The sequence below is a fragment of the Orycteropus afer genome, unplaced genomic scaffold, assembly GCF_000298275.1.
Source record: "Orycteropus afer afer isolate SDZICR_OR568_19922 unplaced genomic scaffold, OryAfe1.0 scaffold00584, whole genome shotgun sequence".
Lineage (NCBI taxonomy): Eukaryota > Metazoa > Chordata > Mammalia > Tubulidentata > Orycteropodidae > Orycteropus > Orycteropus afer.
The window spans coordinates 813,466-831,417 of NW_006922171.1; the positions used below are offsets into that span (position 1 = coordinate 813,466).

A 17,952-nucleotide genomic window follows, 5' to 3' on the forward strand; every position below is an offset into this window, starting at 1 on the left:
CAAGGACATAGAGAGGAGGGATGGTTTCAGGTCATGTACAGGCTGATTTGAACACACTTGATACAGGTGACAGATAATAGTATCCTAGGGCTCTGGTAATGTAGTGCCTAAGGCACTTGACTGCTAACCAGAAGGCTGGCAGTTCAAATCCACCAGCCACTCCTTGGAAGGAAGGCTGGGCAATCTACTTCCGTAGTGATACTGCCTCGGAAACCAAGGAGGGGTGGCTATGAGTCGGATCCGACTCAACGGCAGGGGGTAGGTAGTATTCAAAGAACTCTATTTGTAACTGTGCCCCCTTGTGGATAGTAAACTTTGATGCATTTTTTTCTTATATTTTTTTCACTGAATATATCTGGTAAACATTTAAGTTTTCATAAACATATAATAGTAATTTACTGTTGCTGTCAAATGGACACCTTTTTAACATACATGCTTACACACATGGTAATAAATAGCCTGGAAAAATTAGAGGTTGGTTAAAAGAACTATGAATTTAAAATTTTGACAGACATTGAAAAACTGCCCTGAAAAAAGGTTATAGCAATTTACACTCCCACCAACAATGTATGAGAAAGCATGTTTGTCCTTCATCTTTTGTGATGCAGGGTATTATCAAACTTTTTCTTATTCAATATGATTTTTTTTTCACCTTTTTGGTTGTGGTAAAGGAACCTCAGTTGGCTAATTAGGAAGAAAGACTGCAACTACAATGTATATTTCAATCTTATTTCTCATTACTTCGATGCCTGAACCCTCAAGCTGACTAACCACCTCACGGAATGGATGTACTTGAGATACTAGTACCTAATACCATACTTCCTTGTGTTTGATGCAACTGCCCAAATTAGGTGATGGGAGAAAATCACTTAGACATTCCTATACAGGTAATAATAAAAAAGACAATACTCTTTGTAAGTACATTTGTGATGTAAAAAATAATGCTATTATTTCATGTCTTTTCCATATTAAAGACCATAAAATGAGTACCTGGTAGTCAGTCTTTCTGACATCTAATGATCAATGGCAATCACTTAAGTTAGTTTTCACACCAATAAGTACAAGCAAAAACATAAAACTTAATTACTATAAAATGGCTCTTCCAGCAACTCCGCTTTTGGGAATTTACCCTAAATAAATAGCTTAAAGAGGAGAAAGAGAAGTCGAAAACTGTGTTTTCTGTAACATAGGAAAAAAAATGATTGCTCACTACATGTCAATTAACTAGAATACAGTTAATTAAAATATATTAAAAGCTATATACATGAAATCTGCAGTCATATAAAAACACTTTAGGTTAATTTTTAAGAGCAAGATGCAAAAGTGTATGTATATTCTGTATGTGGATTATAACTGCTTCAAAAGCACATAGGCATAAGGAAATGGAAACATACAAATGATAATGGGTAATTTTCTCCTATTTCTAAACCTTCTGTAACTCTTCAGAATTGTTTATAATTAGGAACTATGTCCATAAATATATTCGTTTACACTGAAAGATATACTTACTGTGATGATGCCAATTAGTTGAGTATAAAAGAGTCCAGTTATTCCAACTAACATAGTAATACCCATAAAGGCAGCTAGTCTCATTATGGCCAATTCATGTCTAATGATAAAAAGGTCCTATAAAGAAAAAGATTGTTTAAAAAGTCTTAAAAACAATTCAAAGAAATATTTAAGAGTTGCAATAATAATCAAGAATTGAATTATAACACTTCCCCTTACTATCTTAGAAGAACTATATTTCCCCTCTTTTTGAGTTGGTTCCACTTTATCAACATACAAATATTTTAAAATGTCAAAAATAATTGTTTTAAATTAATAGCAATAAAATATAGAATTTTATTACCTTATTGTGTCAAAAAGGAACCCTGGAAGTATAGCAGTTAAAGCACTTGGCTGCAAATCAATAGGTCAGTGGTTCGAACTCACCAGCCACTCCCTGGGAGAAAGATGAAGCAGTCTGCTTCCATAAAGATTTACTGCTTTGGAAACCCTTTTGGGGCAGTTCTGTTCTGTCCTAAAGAGTCGCTATAAGTCAGAATCAACTCAAGGGCAGTGGGTTTAGTTTTTTGGTACTGTGTCTGGTGGCACAGTGGTTAAAGCACTCTGCTGTGAATGAAAGTTTAGGAGTTCAAACCCATCAGCTGCCCTGTAGGAAAAAGTTATAGCAGTCTGCTTTTATAAAGATTTACAGTCTTGGAAACCCTATGGAGCAGTTCTACTCTGTTCTATACGGTTGCTATGAGTCGATATCAACTCAACGGGTACCGTTTGAAAAAATCCTAAATCCTAGACTGTAAGTAAACCAGGTTTGTTTTTTAACCTATATGCAGTCAAAAAAAAAAAAAAAAAAACTCGGATGGTATGCAAACCAGTTCACATAAGAAAATTTTAATATTATATTGCTAAAAAGCTTAAATGTATAGCATTATGAGTCATATTAATAAAGTTCAAGTAACCAAGATACCTAGAGATTATATAACTTATTCAAAAGAGAGGATAATGTCCCTAATAGGATCATATGCACAGTGCTCTTCAAGCTCAATTTGTTCACTCATTCACCCAAACACCACTACCAAAAAGTGTGCTATGTAGCACAAACGTAAAAATGTTAAAAATATGGTCCATGTCCCTGAGAAATACACAGTATATTGAGAAAGACAGGCCAATTCTGCAAAATTTTAAAAACAATCTGATGTATGTTCTTAACAGAGATACTAGCACAGAGTACTGCAGAAACATAAACGAATGCCTTTATGGTATAAAGACAGGAGGGAGATGGTAATGCTGTGAGGGAATGCCCACTTTTTGGCTCAAGGCATGGTAACCAAAAAACTGGTGGAAGACAGGAAACAAGGAGAAACATTTTATTAACTCTGTTATTGGCCCTAAAGACTGAAAGAGTGAGAGAAAGGTGAAAGAATCTGGAAACCAATTACTGCTAAGCTCTGGAATGTAAGAGCCACTCAAGATAGAAGCAACAAGTGGGAAAGATCCCAAAAAGATAACCACCCATATGCTTTCTTTGGTCCTCATTCAGGTTAAGGCTTAAAGGTATCCTGATAGCAATACCAGAAACAGGGAGGTCACTGAAAACAATGTGCTTGCTTGAAACAGAAGAATTGATGCTTTTCAGTGTATCATAGTGAAGAACCACCAGTCTCACACAAAAAACCTGGTACCGCCCTCAAATCACTTATCCATTACCCACTGCCATAGAGTCGATTCCCACTCATAGCAACCCTACAGAACGGAATAGAACTGCCCCATAGGGTTTCGAGGGCTGTAAATTTTTATGGAAGCAGATTTTCACAACTTTCTCCCACGGAACAGCTGGTGAGTTCCAACTGTTGACCTTTCAGTTAGCAGCCAAGCTCTTAACCACTGCACTGGCAGGGCTCCTTCACTTATCTATTATCCTGGAAAAACTTAAAATTTACCAAGATACTTCACGTGCTTTGTAGCAGTCAAATATAACCAGAAAACCAGTTGCCATCAAGTTGATTCTAACTCATGGAGGCTCCATGTGTGTCAAAGTAGAACTGTGCTACATAGGATTTTCAACTGCTGATTCCCCCCACCCCCACCCCCAGAAGTAGCCAAGTCTTTCTTCTGGGTTGCTTCTGGGTGGACTGGAACCTCCAACCTATCAGTCAGCAGCCAAATGTACTAACCATTTACACCACCCAGGGACTCCTAGTCAATATGACAACCAGGTGCCTGCAAGTCAACTCTGACTCACAGCAACCCTGTGTGTGTCCTGAAGAGAACTGTGCTCCACAGTGCTGCTTCCTTGGAAGTACATCACCAGGTGTTTCTTCCAAAGCACCTCTGGGTCAACTTGAACCTCCAACCTTTCTACTAGCAGCTGAGCATATTAACTATTTACAACACCCAAATATTAGGCAGTCTTATTTCAAAACTTCAGCATAAAGAGCTTAATTCAGAATCCTTATAATATTAAAACATGTAAAACTTAAAAGATGGAGTTAGTCACTGGGCCATGGGCTGGAGTTCATGGCCATGGGGGACATCAAGCTCAACCGGCATTACCTACTACACAAAAACATTGTTCTACATAGCTACTTTGGTGAGCAGTGACTAGAGTCTCAAAAGCTCATGAGTGGCCATCTAAGATATAACAACTGGTCTCTTCTCATCTAGAGCAAAGAAGAATAAAGAAAACCAAAGACACATGGAAACAATTAGTCTAAGTGACTAGGCGACCATGCAAACCTCAGCCTACATGGCTCTAAGCCCAGAAGAACTAAATGGTGTCTGGCGACCACTGTCAACCACTCAGAAAGGGATCAAAATAGGAGATCTGGATAGAGTGGGATAAAAATGTGGAACAAAACATAAAATCATAAAAAATTCAGGCTTAATGGTCTGACAGAAACTGGTGAAATCCCCGAGACTTTGGCCCCTAATCATCTTTCAGGCCTGGAATTGAACTCACTCCATGGAATATATATACCAAGGTAGGTACATTCCTTAGAACAATCAATCATGGGAGTTTAGAAGGGCAGCATTTGTGCAGAGAGATAGTTCAGAGGGCAGGAATGCATTGGAAAGAAGGACACAGGGAAAAGGTAACCACAGGGAGGAAGTGGGAAGAGAGCAATTACATTGTGAGGTTTGCAATCAGTGTCTTGAAACAAAATATATATGAACCATTGTATGGAAAATCAATTTGCTCTGTAAACTTTCACCCAAATCACAATACAAATAAAGAAAATTCCAAAATAAATTAATAATAATTAGATGGAGGCTGCAAACCAATATAAAATATTATATACACTGAGTTCTGCTATAACACTTGTTTGAAAATGCATATTTGTTCTAATGTTGATCCATTAAAGAATAATTTGAACATAACAATAATTTTCCATTTGACTACATGTAATTTCATCCATGAGAAACACTAAGAAAAGTGAATGCAGTTGAATGGAGACATGCAGAAATACAACACACCTGCAAACACCTCAAACATCTATCAGATCCCTCAGGTTATTGCATGTGGTACAAGTCACATTCATCTATATCTGGTATTACAACTTTCCCCAATTTCTGCCAACCCTCCTTCAACCACTTCACAAAAAGTCACATACTGCAACCCTTCTGATGCCCAATACCACAAGAAAACGTCAGTTCTTTTTCAAAGTAAAGGGCCAAATTTAATGTATTTATGTATTTCTTAATCACATAACACTAGGCTGCCATTTTTATTAGGTTCTTTTCTGTTTAATTGTCACTGATGAAGCTTTTGAGTGTTGTGCCCCCATTTTTCCATAAGCCCTGTGGTTTTCAAAGCATGATTTTGCATAATGGGGTACTTTTTTAAAAATTTTTATTTTATCGTGATTTGGGTGAAGATTTGCAGAGCAAATTCACTTTCCATACAGCAGTTCACATACACTTTGTCTCATGACATTGACCACAATTTACCACAACGCAACAGCTCCCCTCCCACTTCCTCCCCATAGTTATCTCTTCCCAGTGTCCATCCCTCCATGCACTCCTGCCCCCTGAGCTGTCTCCCTGTGCATAAACATCCCTTCTTTCTCCCATGATAGTTCTCTCCAAGGAGTGTATCTACCTCAGGTAAATGTTCAACTCATATGCATGCATTTTGTTTGGCTGGAAACCACAGGTGTGGGTTCAATTCCAGACCTGAAGGGCAGCTAGGGGCCATAGTCTCAGCAGTTCCACCAGGCTCTATCGGACCAGCAAACCTGGTCCCCTGCATAATGGAGTACTTTCTAGAAACCAATCTATCACATTATAGCAGAGTTTACTGTACCAAGAACAACACATATGACCAAGTAAAATGTATCCTCCATTCTTCCAGTGAAAAGATTTTAAAAATAATGTATTTTGGCCAACTAGCATTTATAAATGTTGGAGATGGAGATGAGACTAAGAGACCTACTTATAATATTAAATTTATTCATTTAGTTGTATTTAAGAATATGTAAAAATACTTTCCTCTAGCATTTTTTAAAACCGTTCTTACATTTTCAAAAAACAACCGTTTACACATGCTTAATTAACAGAGTCTTGAGTCATTTAACACAGAGCATATCTCTTCTTCTTAGATTTCTTTAGATTCAGTACTTTTCAATTAAAGAAACTGGCTTCAAAAATCTTACCCAAAGTCACAAGAATCCATTTGCTTTTTAAGATCTTTACTATATAATTACAAACTGTATTGTTTTCATTTATTTTTTAATTAACGAATATGCTTAATAGATAAATGCTTATATATAGATAAATGTCAACATTTATCTATATATAATTCTTCCAATACCTAGTCTATGAATTTCTAGAATTCATTTCTTACAATAATTTTGCCTTCTATCCTACTCTCAATTCAAATTCTACACAGGCCCCCGGTGCTAACAAATTCTCAACCTCAACAGAACCTCCAATCCATATCCATTGACCTAACTACTATTTCACTGTCCATCACTGCTCTCCTCCCAGTCATACTTTCATTTGGCTCCCTACTTGTTTATATTCCATGGACCACTGTTATATTTTCTTTCAATTTATTATCAATTCTCTTGCCTTCTCTCTCACCATTGTTTTCCTCTTGCTTCATGGCTGCTCATTCTTAATCATCTTTCTAGCTCCTCCTCATCTTTCTGACCTTTCAAATTGAGAGTGTCCCAGGGCTTAGTCTTCAGATCTCTTCCCTATCAACATTTACTCCTAAGAAATTTCATATCAGGTTCTATGGCTTTAAATATCCTGAAGTTGAAAGTTCCCAATTTACACATTTAGCTCAGACTACTCCACTAACCTCCAGACTCCAATATCTAATCTAACTGCCTAATAAACATCTCTTCTTGGCATTTCAAATTAAATGTATAAAACAAAAATCTTTAACTTTCCTCTAAAACTCAGGATTCCTCTTCCCAGTAAATGGTATCTCCATTCTAACTGGTCAAGCCATGAAACTTGTGTCCTTGACTTTTCACTTTCTATTTCAAAGTCTGTATCTAAATAATAGCCAAATCCTGTTAGTTCTTCAAACTAGAATGAACCACTTCTCAACACTTCCACCACCATCATCATCTCATATTTGGATAATATTTCAAAAGTATAGCAACTGGTCTTCCTGTTGCCATTGTTATCCCTCAGTTACTCTTCACAGCAATTGGTTTTCTTTGAAAAATGTAAGTGAGATTTTATAACTGCTCAAAACCCTCCAACAGTTTCCAAAGTCTCAACCACTAAAAATCCTAACAAAATAGTTCCCACTGCCAATCCCAACCCATCATTGCTCTCAATTCGTTTCCTATTACTGCCCCCCCACTCGCTCAAGCCACACTGGCCTCCTGCTGTTTCTTGAAAATGTCAACCCTGTTCCCACTTCAGGGTCTTGGCAGTGGTTTCTTTCTACCCAAAATGCTCTATCTCCCAATATCAGTATGACTTGACTGAATTACAGGTCTCTGCTCATGTGTCACTAGGAGAAAGGCCTTCTCTGACAGCATCCTCAATTATCACCCCTGCTTTATCACTCTACATAACACTTGTACATCATGTATTTCTTTATCGCTTATCTCCCATGATTAGAATGTAAGCTCTAAGCATAGGAACTTTCTCTTGTCATCACTGCACCCTCAGATCCAGGTACAATGACCCACACAGGGTAGGCACTCAAAAACTATTAGTTGAATGACTCAACACATGTTTTTCATAATTTTTTAAAACATTTTATAAAAATTATAGTTTTTATATCAATCAAATAAAGAAACTTTTATTCATAAGACTATTCTGTCACCTTCTTTTACGTTTTCATGAAACTAGAAAAAGAATACGTGATGTATTTGCAATCCTCCTACTACAGAGTTTCTCATCCTTGGTGCTGATGACATTTCAGATCATTCTTTTCTTGAGGGGGCTGTCCTATGCATTACAGAATATTTTGTAATGTCCCTGGCCTCTACCTACTAGAAACCCAAAGTACTCTCCCAGTTGTGACAACCAAAAATGTCTGTACATATTACCAAATTACCCTGGGGGTGAGGGGGGAATCCCCCTTCTCCTCACTGAGAAGCACTATATTTGGTTTTTCTATGTTTTAATGAAAAGAAATAGCTTAGATCACATCTGAAAAATCTCAGTTTTTCAAGGGGCTTAATAATCAACCTTACAAACTGAAGGCAGGTTCATGTGGCAACTGTTCTCACATAAAATAAAATCCTCTTACGTTTGTATTGTTATCATCATTTTTGGGAACGGGCCTTAGCTGAAAAATATGCAAGCTGTATCATTATATTTCAAAATATGGGCAAACAAGCCACAAGCTTATTCTGTACATTCATCCTCCATTCCTTGCCCCCAAGTAAAATGTACTTTTTCTGTCTTGTTATCTCCTAATAAAAATTAACATCTTTTAAGGGAAAAACCAATATTCACATCTCTCTAGTGATTACTGTTGAGCATTCAGAATTATACATTAAATTTTGGTACAAATACATATACAGATTTCTTTGGGAACAAATTTTAAAGGTACCTGACTGCCAGGTTCATGACAGAGGGTGAAATATTTCAGATAATTTCTTTTGTCTACCTTCTCATGTTTTAGCAGTAAAAATTCTAGGAAAGGTGAGGCAGTGAGAAAACAAGATGAAATACTTTCTTGATACGTTTACTTTTCAAACACACTGCCACCGTGTTTGATAAAAATATAAGAAGAAAGACAACAAAACTGCTGCCAGGGTTTTATCACGGAAGCTCAAAATAGAGAAATAAAAAGTTCTAACTCTGCCATGTTAAGAGTTGTAGTATTTACAAGGAATTTGCTATATAAATAAATTTAATGAGTTGTAGACCTGGTAGTGCAAAGCAAAGTTAAGACTTGTTACAAGGCTTCTGTGTTTCATCTGAAGGAACAGGGGATATATTGATACAGAATTGACAATTAGAATAATAGAGTGTTCTTAACCTGGTTATCTCTGTAAAGTAATTACCTATATGACACTATTCACACAGAAATAAAAAATGTTACCAAATGAAAATATTACCACTAGCATTTCAAAATACAAAAAAGCCAAATGACTTTCATACTATCATTAGAAATAATTTTTATTGCATACTGATCCTTTATAGTCTTAATTTCCAAACATTCCTGGCTATTCTTGGTTATTCTTGCCAAAAATCCCAAAAGTCAAAAAAAATATTTCAGCCATTTTATCTGTTCTTCAATGACTACAATAAATAAAGGATCTGGTAGGCATTAAGAAAACTAAAGCTTAAAATATCTTTTTAAAACAGCAAAAAACATCAGAAGTACTCAGGATACCTTTAGACTTTTTATGTCAAAGATTAAAATAAACTGTAAGATTTACCAATATTCAAAGTACAACTGGTCTTCTGGCTATTTCTATTCTTTGCGAGCCAAAAGGCCAGGCGAGTAATTCTGTGGCACAGTCATATCTGACATCAAATCCCTAGCAATGCTATTAGACACCAGCCAATTGGAATAATAATAATGTATCTTCCTAGCTGAAGAGTTGGCTGGATTACTAAACATTATTTATTTTCCTCTTCTGAATACTGGCAGCATGTCCCTTTACTGAAATTCTCTCTTCTCCCTTCCCCCTTCTGTGGGCCTCCTCCTCTCACAGCCGTAAATGCAGTTAGTATGTTAGCTCTTGCCCTTTATCTAAAAATAAGTATGAAATAATAAATTAGACGTTACCTAAATCTATTTCATCTAAAAAGAATTTAAATGATGGAGGTTTAAATAGCCTCTGATATTAATAGCCATAAATTCAAAAAACAAAAACAATTTTTCTCATGTAGAGAAACAGTGATCACTGACTATACTATCTGGCTGCTAGCAGATGTATATTTTAAAAAATGTTTTTAACCTGCTATAATGCCATTATAAGATATATCCTGGCAGTCCTAATATTAGACAAACTAGCACTAACTAAGGGTTACCTCAACAAAAAATGAAAACAGCAAAATATTATGAATTTACCAACCAAGAAGTCAACTGAGGTGTGTAGAGCAGATTTTATGATGCTTTAATACTGTTTAATCCAAGTATTTTTAGGAAAATAAAACTGCAAAAAATTTCCTCAAGAATAAATGCAAAAAACTGGAAAAACGGCTTGGCAGTAGAGAAAGCACATGACTTAGGGACAGATAGAAATGCATGGAAATCACATCTCTGTCGAGTGCTTATGCTATAAGTGGACAAGTCAGTCAACCTCTCTGAATCTCAGTTACCTTTTCTGTACTATGGAGACTTTACTATTTATTATTCAGGGATATTTAAAATCATTAGACAATTTCTGACAATCACGTGTTTACAAATTCAAAATGATATAAAATCATAAAATATAGGACTAGTGAAGTCACAAGTTCATCATCTAATAAGTTTAAGGAAGTATAGTCTAAGCATCAAGATACTTATCTTCATATTTCATTAATGGGCTATATAATTTTCTAGTATTGTTTTTGCCAAATAACCAGCTTCAATAAAATGAACTATATTATATTTAATTATATACCAAATGGCTGGCTTTTGCTTATCAACATTAAAATAATTATGTGTAAAAAATACTCAAATATGGGCCTTGGTCAAAAGTCAAAATCCATTTCTCTAATATCCATCTATTCTATTCATTAAAAATGCCAAGTCATTCCCCAGTTTATAGGTTTTGAAATTTTTACAATAATTTCCATTCTAATCACTACTTACAGCAAGACATTAATTTTAAGTAAAATTCAGTATTATACTGGCATAATAAATGCAAGTGATGCTCAAACTAATTTAAAGTCTAACATTTGAAAAACTTCTCCAAACATCTCACACTTCTAACTAAAAATATTTAATTGATCCACATTCACTTAAAATGAAACCTACTCTTCAAGTTTCTGCAATTTTTCTAGATGTGCATTTTCTTTCTTAATACTGAGAATTTGGGGGGTGTTTTTGATTGATATCAAAGATGGTAATACCAATTCTTTTTAGATTTGGGGGCCTTCTTTAGTCTACATCTAAGTATATAAATCAACATTTACAATTAAAAGAATAAATCCCAAATGTAGATGTTCCTTCACGATAGCTACAGATTTCTTACTTTCTATACCTCTTATTCCTTCCTTCTCTTAGTAAGGATAAAAACAAAACCAAACTCACAGCAACCCCCACTGGGTTTCCAAGGCTGTAATCTCTATGGAAGCAGATCGCCCCATCTTCCTTCCACACAGCGGCTGGTCCATCTGAGCTGCTGAACTTCTGGTTAGCAGCCAAATGCCTTATCCACTACACCACCAGAGCTCCTTTCAATAAGCACATATTAAAATATTTCCTCAAAATTTCACATAGTAAAAAACACAATAAATCTTTGAACATCCATAATAGATGGATAATTAAAAAGTAAAGATTAAGAAGAAATTTAAAAACAAAAGGTTGCTCTACGAAACAATGGGGCAAATACTAAGCAGCTCAGAGAGAGCTCCCCAGAAAAAAGAGAGCTGTAGAAGAGAGAAATTAAGAAGAGCAGATTTTCCAAAATTGTTCTTTTCCTAGAATTTTTGAATAGCCTAAGGAGCCCTCGTGGTGCAGTGGTTTAAGTACCTGGCTAACCAGAAGGTCTGTGGTTCAAATCCACCAGCCACTCCTTAGAAGAAATGACCTGACAATCTGTTCCCATGAAGATTACAGCCTAGGAAACTCTATGCAGCAGCCACTCTGTCCTGTCATACAATAACAACAACATTAATAGCCTGCTTCCCCTCATTTCTCTTTCCCATGCACTTAATTGTTAAGTTCAACCATAATGTACATATTTCCTACTGAATACAGGTTAAGTGCCATTACAACAAAGTTCAAAGGGCAGCCTCTTTGAATGAATACCTTCACATTAAAAAAACAAAACAGACAACCTTCCCTAAAAAATAAAGAACAAAAACTAAGGGTTGTTAACGCTTTCTTTTCCAAGCCACAGAACAGGCACATAGCTTTCGGATTTAAACACAGGCCAGAGAAGATACTATGCTGCCATCTATCTACCTGAAAGGATATAAAGAAAAAAGATCATTTTGCAGACTTCAAGTCGGTCTGGCTAACAGAAGATTCTAGGGTCAAAGTCCATGACACAATTTAACTGCATCATCACTCACAAAGGAAGGATGCACAGTACTCATTAATGCAACCTTCAAATGCAGTTAGGAGCCTTGAACATCTTTATTCCATATCCCAAATAAAGGAAACATAACAAGGTGAATTGCTCTCTGAGCAGCTGTACACACATAATCAAGAGCTGGATATAATTTTTTTGTGTGTTTTAGAGAAAAATGAAAAGGACATGGGAAAAGATTTGTAAAAATCATTGATAGTATAGGATAGTCTAAAGTATATTCCACTGTAATATACTATTTTTTTAAAAGGCCAATGGTAAGAATGGTCACTTTTGTACTAAAATTAGTGGTAATGCTGTTGTTTTGCTACCTTTATAAATACAAAGCAAAATGTTATCTTAAAAAAGATCTTTAAATAAGAACAGTGCTGTTAGCCTTAGAAGTATTTGATCCATAGGTAACATTTTACAACAGATGTGACCTTAAGAGCAATTATTCCAGTAACTGTCTTAAGCCTTTTGTTACTCCCTAGTCCAGCAATGACTTCCTTCTTCTATTTGGTTAATCTCTACCTCCCTATAAAGTGCATCTTGAGTCTCATTTTCTATAGCATTCTCAAACTTTACGACCACAGGAATTTTTCAGTGCACAACTGATGTGAATGACCTGAGATAATTTTTAAATGCAATGTTACTTCCATTGACACCTTTTAGGGAATAGCTCACAGGAAACCAACTCTCCCACCAACAATACTACTAAAAGCCAGACAAAAATCCAAACAATTGAAAAGTAAACAGGTATTTGAAGACATCAGAAAGTAGCCCAAGTAGCCCAAGTAGCCGGGATTTAAATGGGCAAGATCCTAGAGAGAAAAGAAATATGTTAAGGTGAGGCATATATTTTGTTTTTTCCTTTAAGGTACCTGCATTTCATAAGCAGCACTGTATGAAGGCCTTGGACTTCCTGTAGTCTCTCAGAGCTGGGGAAAGAAAAACTGCAGGGCGCAACCCATAGGAAACACCTCATTTTTCAGCTAAGACCTCTGAAAAGGGCTACACCATAAGAGTAAAGATGCATTGAAGCTAGTCCTTCACAAAGACTTAAACCTCAACAATCATAAACCCTTAAAAATGTCAATAAACTCAATAAATATCATTTTCACATGAACTGCTTTAGTAAGTAAGATCAATGTTCTATTTAGACTTAGAAACGTTTGCTATACAAACACCTGACAGGATCAAGCTGAGCCTTCTTCTACTGTGTGTCCAAAAAAATTTAAAAAGTAAACCACCTCTGAAGAAAGAAAACATCAACCAGATCCTCAACAACTTCTCACACACAATGCCCAGTATAAAAACTTATCAGGCATGTTAGAAGACATGATCATTATATCTAAAAACAAATGGAAAAAAACAATGACAACAGAAACTGATTCAGAAGAAGATCTCAATTTGATGCTATCAGATGTTGTTGTTGTTGTTAGGTGCCGTTGAGTCATTTCTGACTCATGCACAGCAGAACGAAACACTGCCCTGCCCGATCCCGCACCAGCTCCATGATCCCTGCTATACTTGAGCCCATCATTGCAGCCACCGTGTCAATCCATCTCATTGAAGGCCTCCCCCTCTTTCATCGATCCTCCACCCTACCAAGCATGACATCCTTCTCCAGGGAATGGTCCCTTCTGACAACATGACCAAAATAGGTGAGATGAAGTCTGGCCATTCTCACTTCCAAGGAGCATTTCGGGTGCACTTAGAGACATTAAAATAGCATTGATTAAAATGGTCAAGAAAATAGTTGACAAAATGGAGAACTGCACCAGAGATGTGAGCTATAAGAAACTGGGAAGTTTAGTGAACAATATAACAACTGAATTAAGAACTCAACAGAAGGGTTTAACAGCAGATTAAACATAGCAAAACAAGCTGATTAATGATCCAGAAGATATATTAGTAAAAAATATCCAATCTTAAACAAAGTAAGAAGAAAATAGGAAAACAAAGAAAGTCAAAGTTATCCATTGCAAACAGGAAAAATACAAAGAAAACAATACCGAGACACATTATAGACTAACTGCTAAAAGTTAAAGAACAACAACAAAAAAAAACCATAAAGGAAAATGTACACATCAGTGAGCAACACACTAACAGCTGACTTTTTAACAGAAATGATGAAAACCACAATAAATGGGATATGATCTCAAAACTGAAAGAAAATACACTATAATTCTATGCCAAGCAAATAAACCCTTCAAAAATGAAAGGAAATAAAGACATCTTCAGGTAAACCAAATCTGAGAGAATTGTTCCAGCAGACTTGCATTTAACTATAGAAAATAGCAATCCCAGAAGGAAAAAACATCAATATGTAGATATTCAAAATGCATACTGATTACACTGAACATATATGTATTATAACACAGAATGTATACAACCAACAACTATAATGTCTATCATGTGTTTTAGTTCTATATCTGTTATTAAACTCCACAATACCAAAAATGATGACAGTAAAAGAAACAGAAACAAAAAGCCACTGTCACTGAGCTGATTCCAACTCATAGCAACCCTATGGAACAAAGTAGAAATGCCCCGTAGGGTTTCCAAGGCTGTAAATCTTTATGGAAACAGGCTGCCACATTTTTCTCCCATGCATTGGCTGGTGAGTTCAAACTGCTAACCTTCTGATTAGCCACCAATCATTTTAACCACTGAGCCACTGGGGCTCCTTAATGATGATAATTGTTGTTAGATGTCACTTCTGACTTATAGCAACTATATGTACAACAGAATGAAACACTACCCAGTCCTGCACCATACCCACAATTGTTATTTTTGAGCCCACTGTTGCAGCCATTGTATCAATCCATCTTGTTGAAGGTCTTCCCCTTTTTGCTGACCCTCTACTTTACCAAGCATGATGTCCTTCTCCAGGGACTGACTGGTCCCTCCTGATAACATGTCCAAAGTATGTGAGATGAAGCCCTGCCATCCTTGCTTTAAGGATCATTCTGGCTATACTTTTTCAAAGACAGATTTGTTCATTCTTCTAAAGTCCATGATATATTCAATATTCTTTGCCAATACTATCAATTCAAAGGTATCAATTCTTCTTCAGTCTTCCTTATTCATTATCTAGCTTTTGCATGCATAGGAGGTGAGTGAAAATACTATGGCTTGGGTCAGGTGCACCTTTGTCCTCAAAGTGACATCTTTGCTTTGAAACACTTTAAAAAAGTCTTTTGCAGCAGATTTGCACAGTGCAGTAAATAAAGTTAAATTGTTTTAAGGTTAATGCATTATCTAAAAATCAAAATCAAACTCACTGCCCTCAAGTCGGATCCAACTCATAGCGACCCCTCCTTGGGTTTCTGAGGCAGTATCACTATGGAAGTAGATTGCCCAACCTTCCTTCTGAGGAGTGTGGCTGGTGGGTTTGAACCACCAGCCTTCTGGTTAGCAGTCAAATGCCTTAGGCACTATGCCACCAGAGCATTATCTACGAAATGGTAGAAGACTCATTTCTGGGAAAACATTCAAAAAATGCCTAAAGAAGAAAAGCCACTGGAAGGGATAAATTAAAATTTTTTAAAAACTGAAATCCCAAAACAGGCAAGAAAGAGAAAAAAAGAAACAAAGAACAGATGGGTTAAACAGAAAAGAAATAGTAAGATGATATAGTTATACTGTAACATAATTAAATAATAATAAATGTTGTTGTTGTTATGTGCCATCGAGTTGGACCCGACTCATAGCGACCCCTCCTTGGGTTTCCAAGGTGGTATCCCTACGGAAGTAGATTGCCCAACCTTCCTTCCGAGGAATGTGGCTGGTGGGTTTGAATCACTGGCCTTCTGGTTAGCAGTCAAATGCCTTAGGCACTACGCTACCAAAGCTCCTAATAATAAATAGTAAAACGGATTAGTTACACAGTTAAGCCCTTGGCTGCAAAACAAAAAGTTGGCAGTTTGAACCCACTCAGTGACTCTCTGGGACAAAAACACTGCCATCAAGTTGGTTCCAACTCATAGTGACCCCTTCTTGGTGGTCCTAGAGATCTGCTTCCCTAAAGATTATGGCCAAGAAAACCCTAAGAGGCAGTTCTACTCTGTCACAACACGTTGCTATGAGTTAAAATCAACTCGATGGCACCCATCACCAACCACCACCACCACCTAATTTGTTATTTTTAAATGTAAAAAAGATTTATACAGTAAAAAAAAAATGGTATAAATGGAAAAGAAAAAAGTCCTCTTCTCATCAGTTTCTATTCTTTCCTCTTCCCCTCCCTTGCTCCCTCACACAAACAAGCGAGCTCGCTTGCTCTCATTCTGCTTTCTCTCCCTCTGCTCTCTATACACAGTTTTTTTAGAAAATAAAAAAAGTATTTCTAGAATCTAAGTGCAAATAAAATGAAAATTTTTTTTTTTAAAAAAGAATATTAAATTGTAATCCCAGTTCTACTGGGATCAGAGCCAGCTGAGTATCATTTCCTAGCATTATGCCTTCAGTAATCACTATCAGTCTGTTTCTCATTTATAAAAATGAAGGGAGGGAAGAATGGTACCCACCTCATGCTGTTGTTATGAGCATGAAAATAAGAATGTATCTGAGGCTCATAGCACAATGATAGACACACAGCTCATAACTAAGGGTGCAACAATTTTAGTTGCTGCTAGCATCATCATCATCACTATTGTCATCACCATCCTGGGCAAGTCTTGACATCTACTGCAATTCTACAAAATGGGAAAAGCAATGCCTCAAATGGTATATATAAGGATAATCTTTGAAAGCACCCTAAACACTTATTTTTATCTTGATTATCAAAAGTCAGGGGGAAAAGGTCTTTTTGTTGTTGCTTCTGTTTAATATTCTGTACTTAAAGGAAACACATTAGTAATAACTATATGCCACAGCTGCTCTAACATCAGTGGATATAAGCATTTCTTACCAAGTTACGTTTTTTTAGTGGAAGAAAGTAATAATAGTGGCAGAAAGAAAACATCAGTGCGTAGCAAGTAAGAAGTTCTGTGTAGAAACACAACTGCAGAAAAAGCCAATGATTATCTTCACCAACACAATTGTTAATCCTGAAGGGAAAAAAATGAAAAAGAAACAATATTTTAAACATTAATAAGATGTTAAATTTCAGGACTGGTAAGACTATAAAACTAAAAATACACACAAACAACTTCACATACACTCAACTTCAGAGATATGATAAAACCTAAACACAACAGTACACAGAAAAGGACACAGTCTATGTACGTGATCCTCCTTCAACTCACAGTAACCCAGTGAGGCAGGAAGAGCAGAAAGTAGTCTCCCTGTTTTATTGGTATGAAAACAGGAAGGAGAGAAACCAGTTGTCAGAGAAGAGAGAGTGACCGAGAAAAGAAGAACTTTGTTTCCTGTATATTTTTCCTCTATTACAGCATTCTAGCTGAAAGCATCAAAATAATGTAAGTTAGGCTTGCTACTCTAACATAGCTAAGTACTCACAATTTTTCTTACCCTTAAAATCTATCCTTGGTTGGTGAAATTAAAAAAACAAATATTCCAAACTATTTACAAATACTTAGAAGGTACACAACTGTCAATATAATAATGAACCCTAACAAGAGAAAGATTTAAATGTTACAATTCCCAAATTTTCAAAGCTAATTCAAGCTTAATATTTTATTATTTAAGATGTATTTTACTCAAAATGTTCAAAGTATTTTAGAATCTAGCAGAAAACCCTATCATAAAATTGTAAAATTACCTTACAGAAATTATTTTATCTCAAATTAGCTGTCACTGTTTGACGGAGGGTGGGAGGATATAATAG

General features: G+C 36.1%; 1 protein-coding gene across 1 annotated transcript in view; it reads right to left on the reverse strand.

The window, feature by feature from the left end:
• Positions 1-17,952, reverse strand: part of ZDHHC21 (zinc finger DHHC-type palmitoyltransferase 21) — a 39,527-nt gene that overhangs the window by 8,772 nt on the left and 12,803 nt on the right. Inside the window, exons 5-6 of the mRNA XM_042783021.1 lie at positions 17,074-17,212; positions 1,510-1,626 (exon numbers count right to left, since the gene is read on the reverse strand). Coding sequence (XP_042638955.1) covers positions 1,510-1,626; positions 17,074-17,212 — 256 coding nt within the window. The remainder of the gene's footprint in view (positions 1-1,509; positions 1,627-17,073; positions 17,213-17,952) is intronic.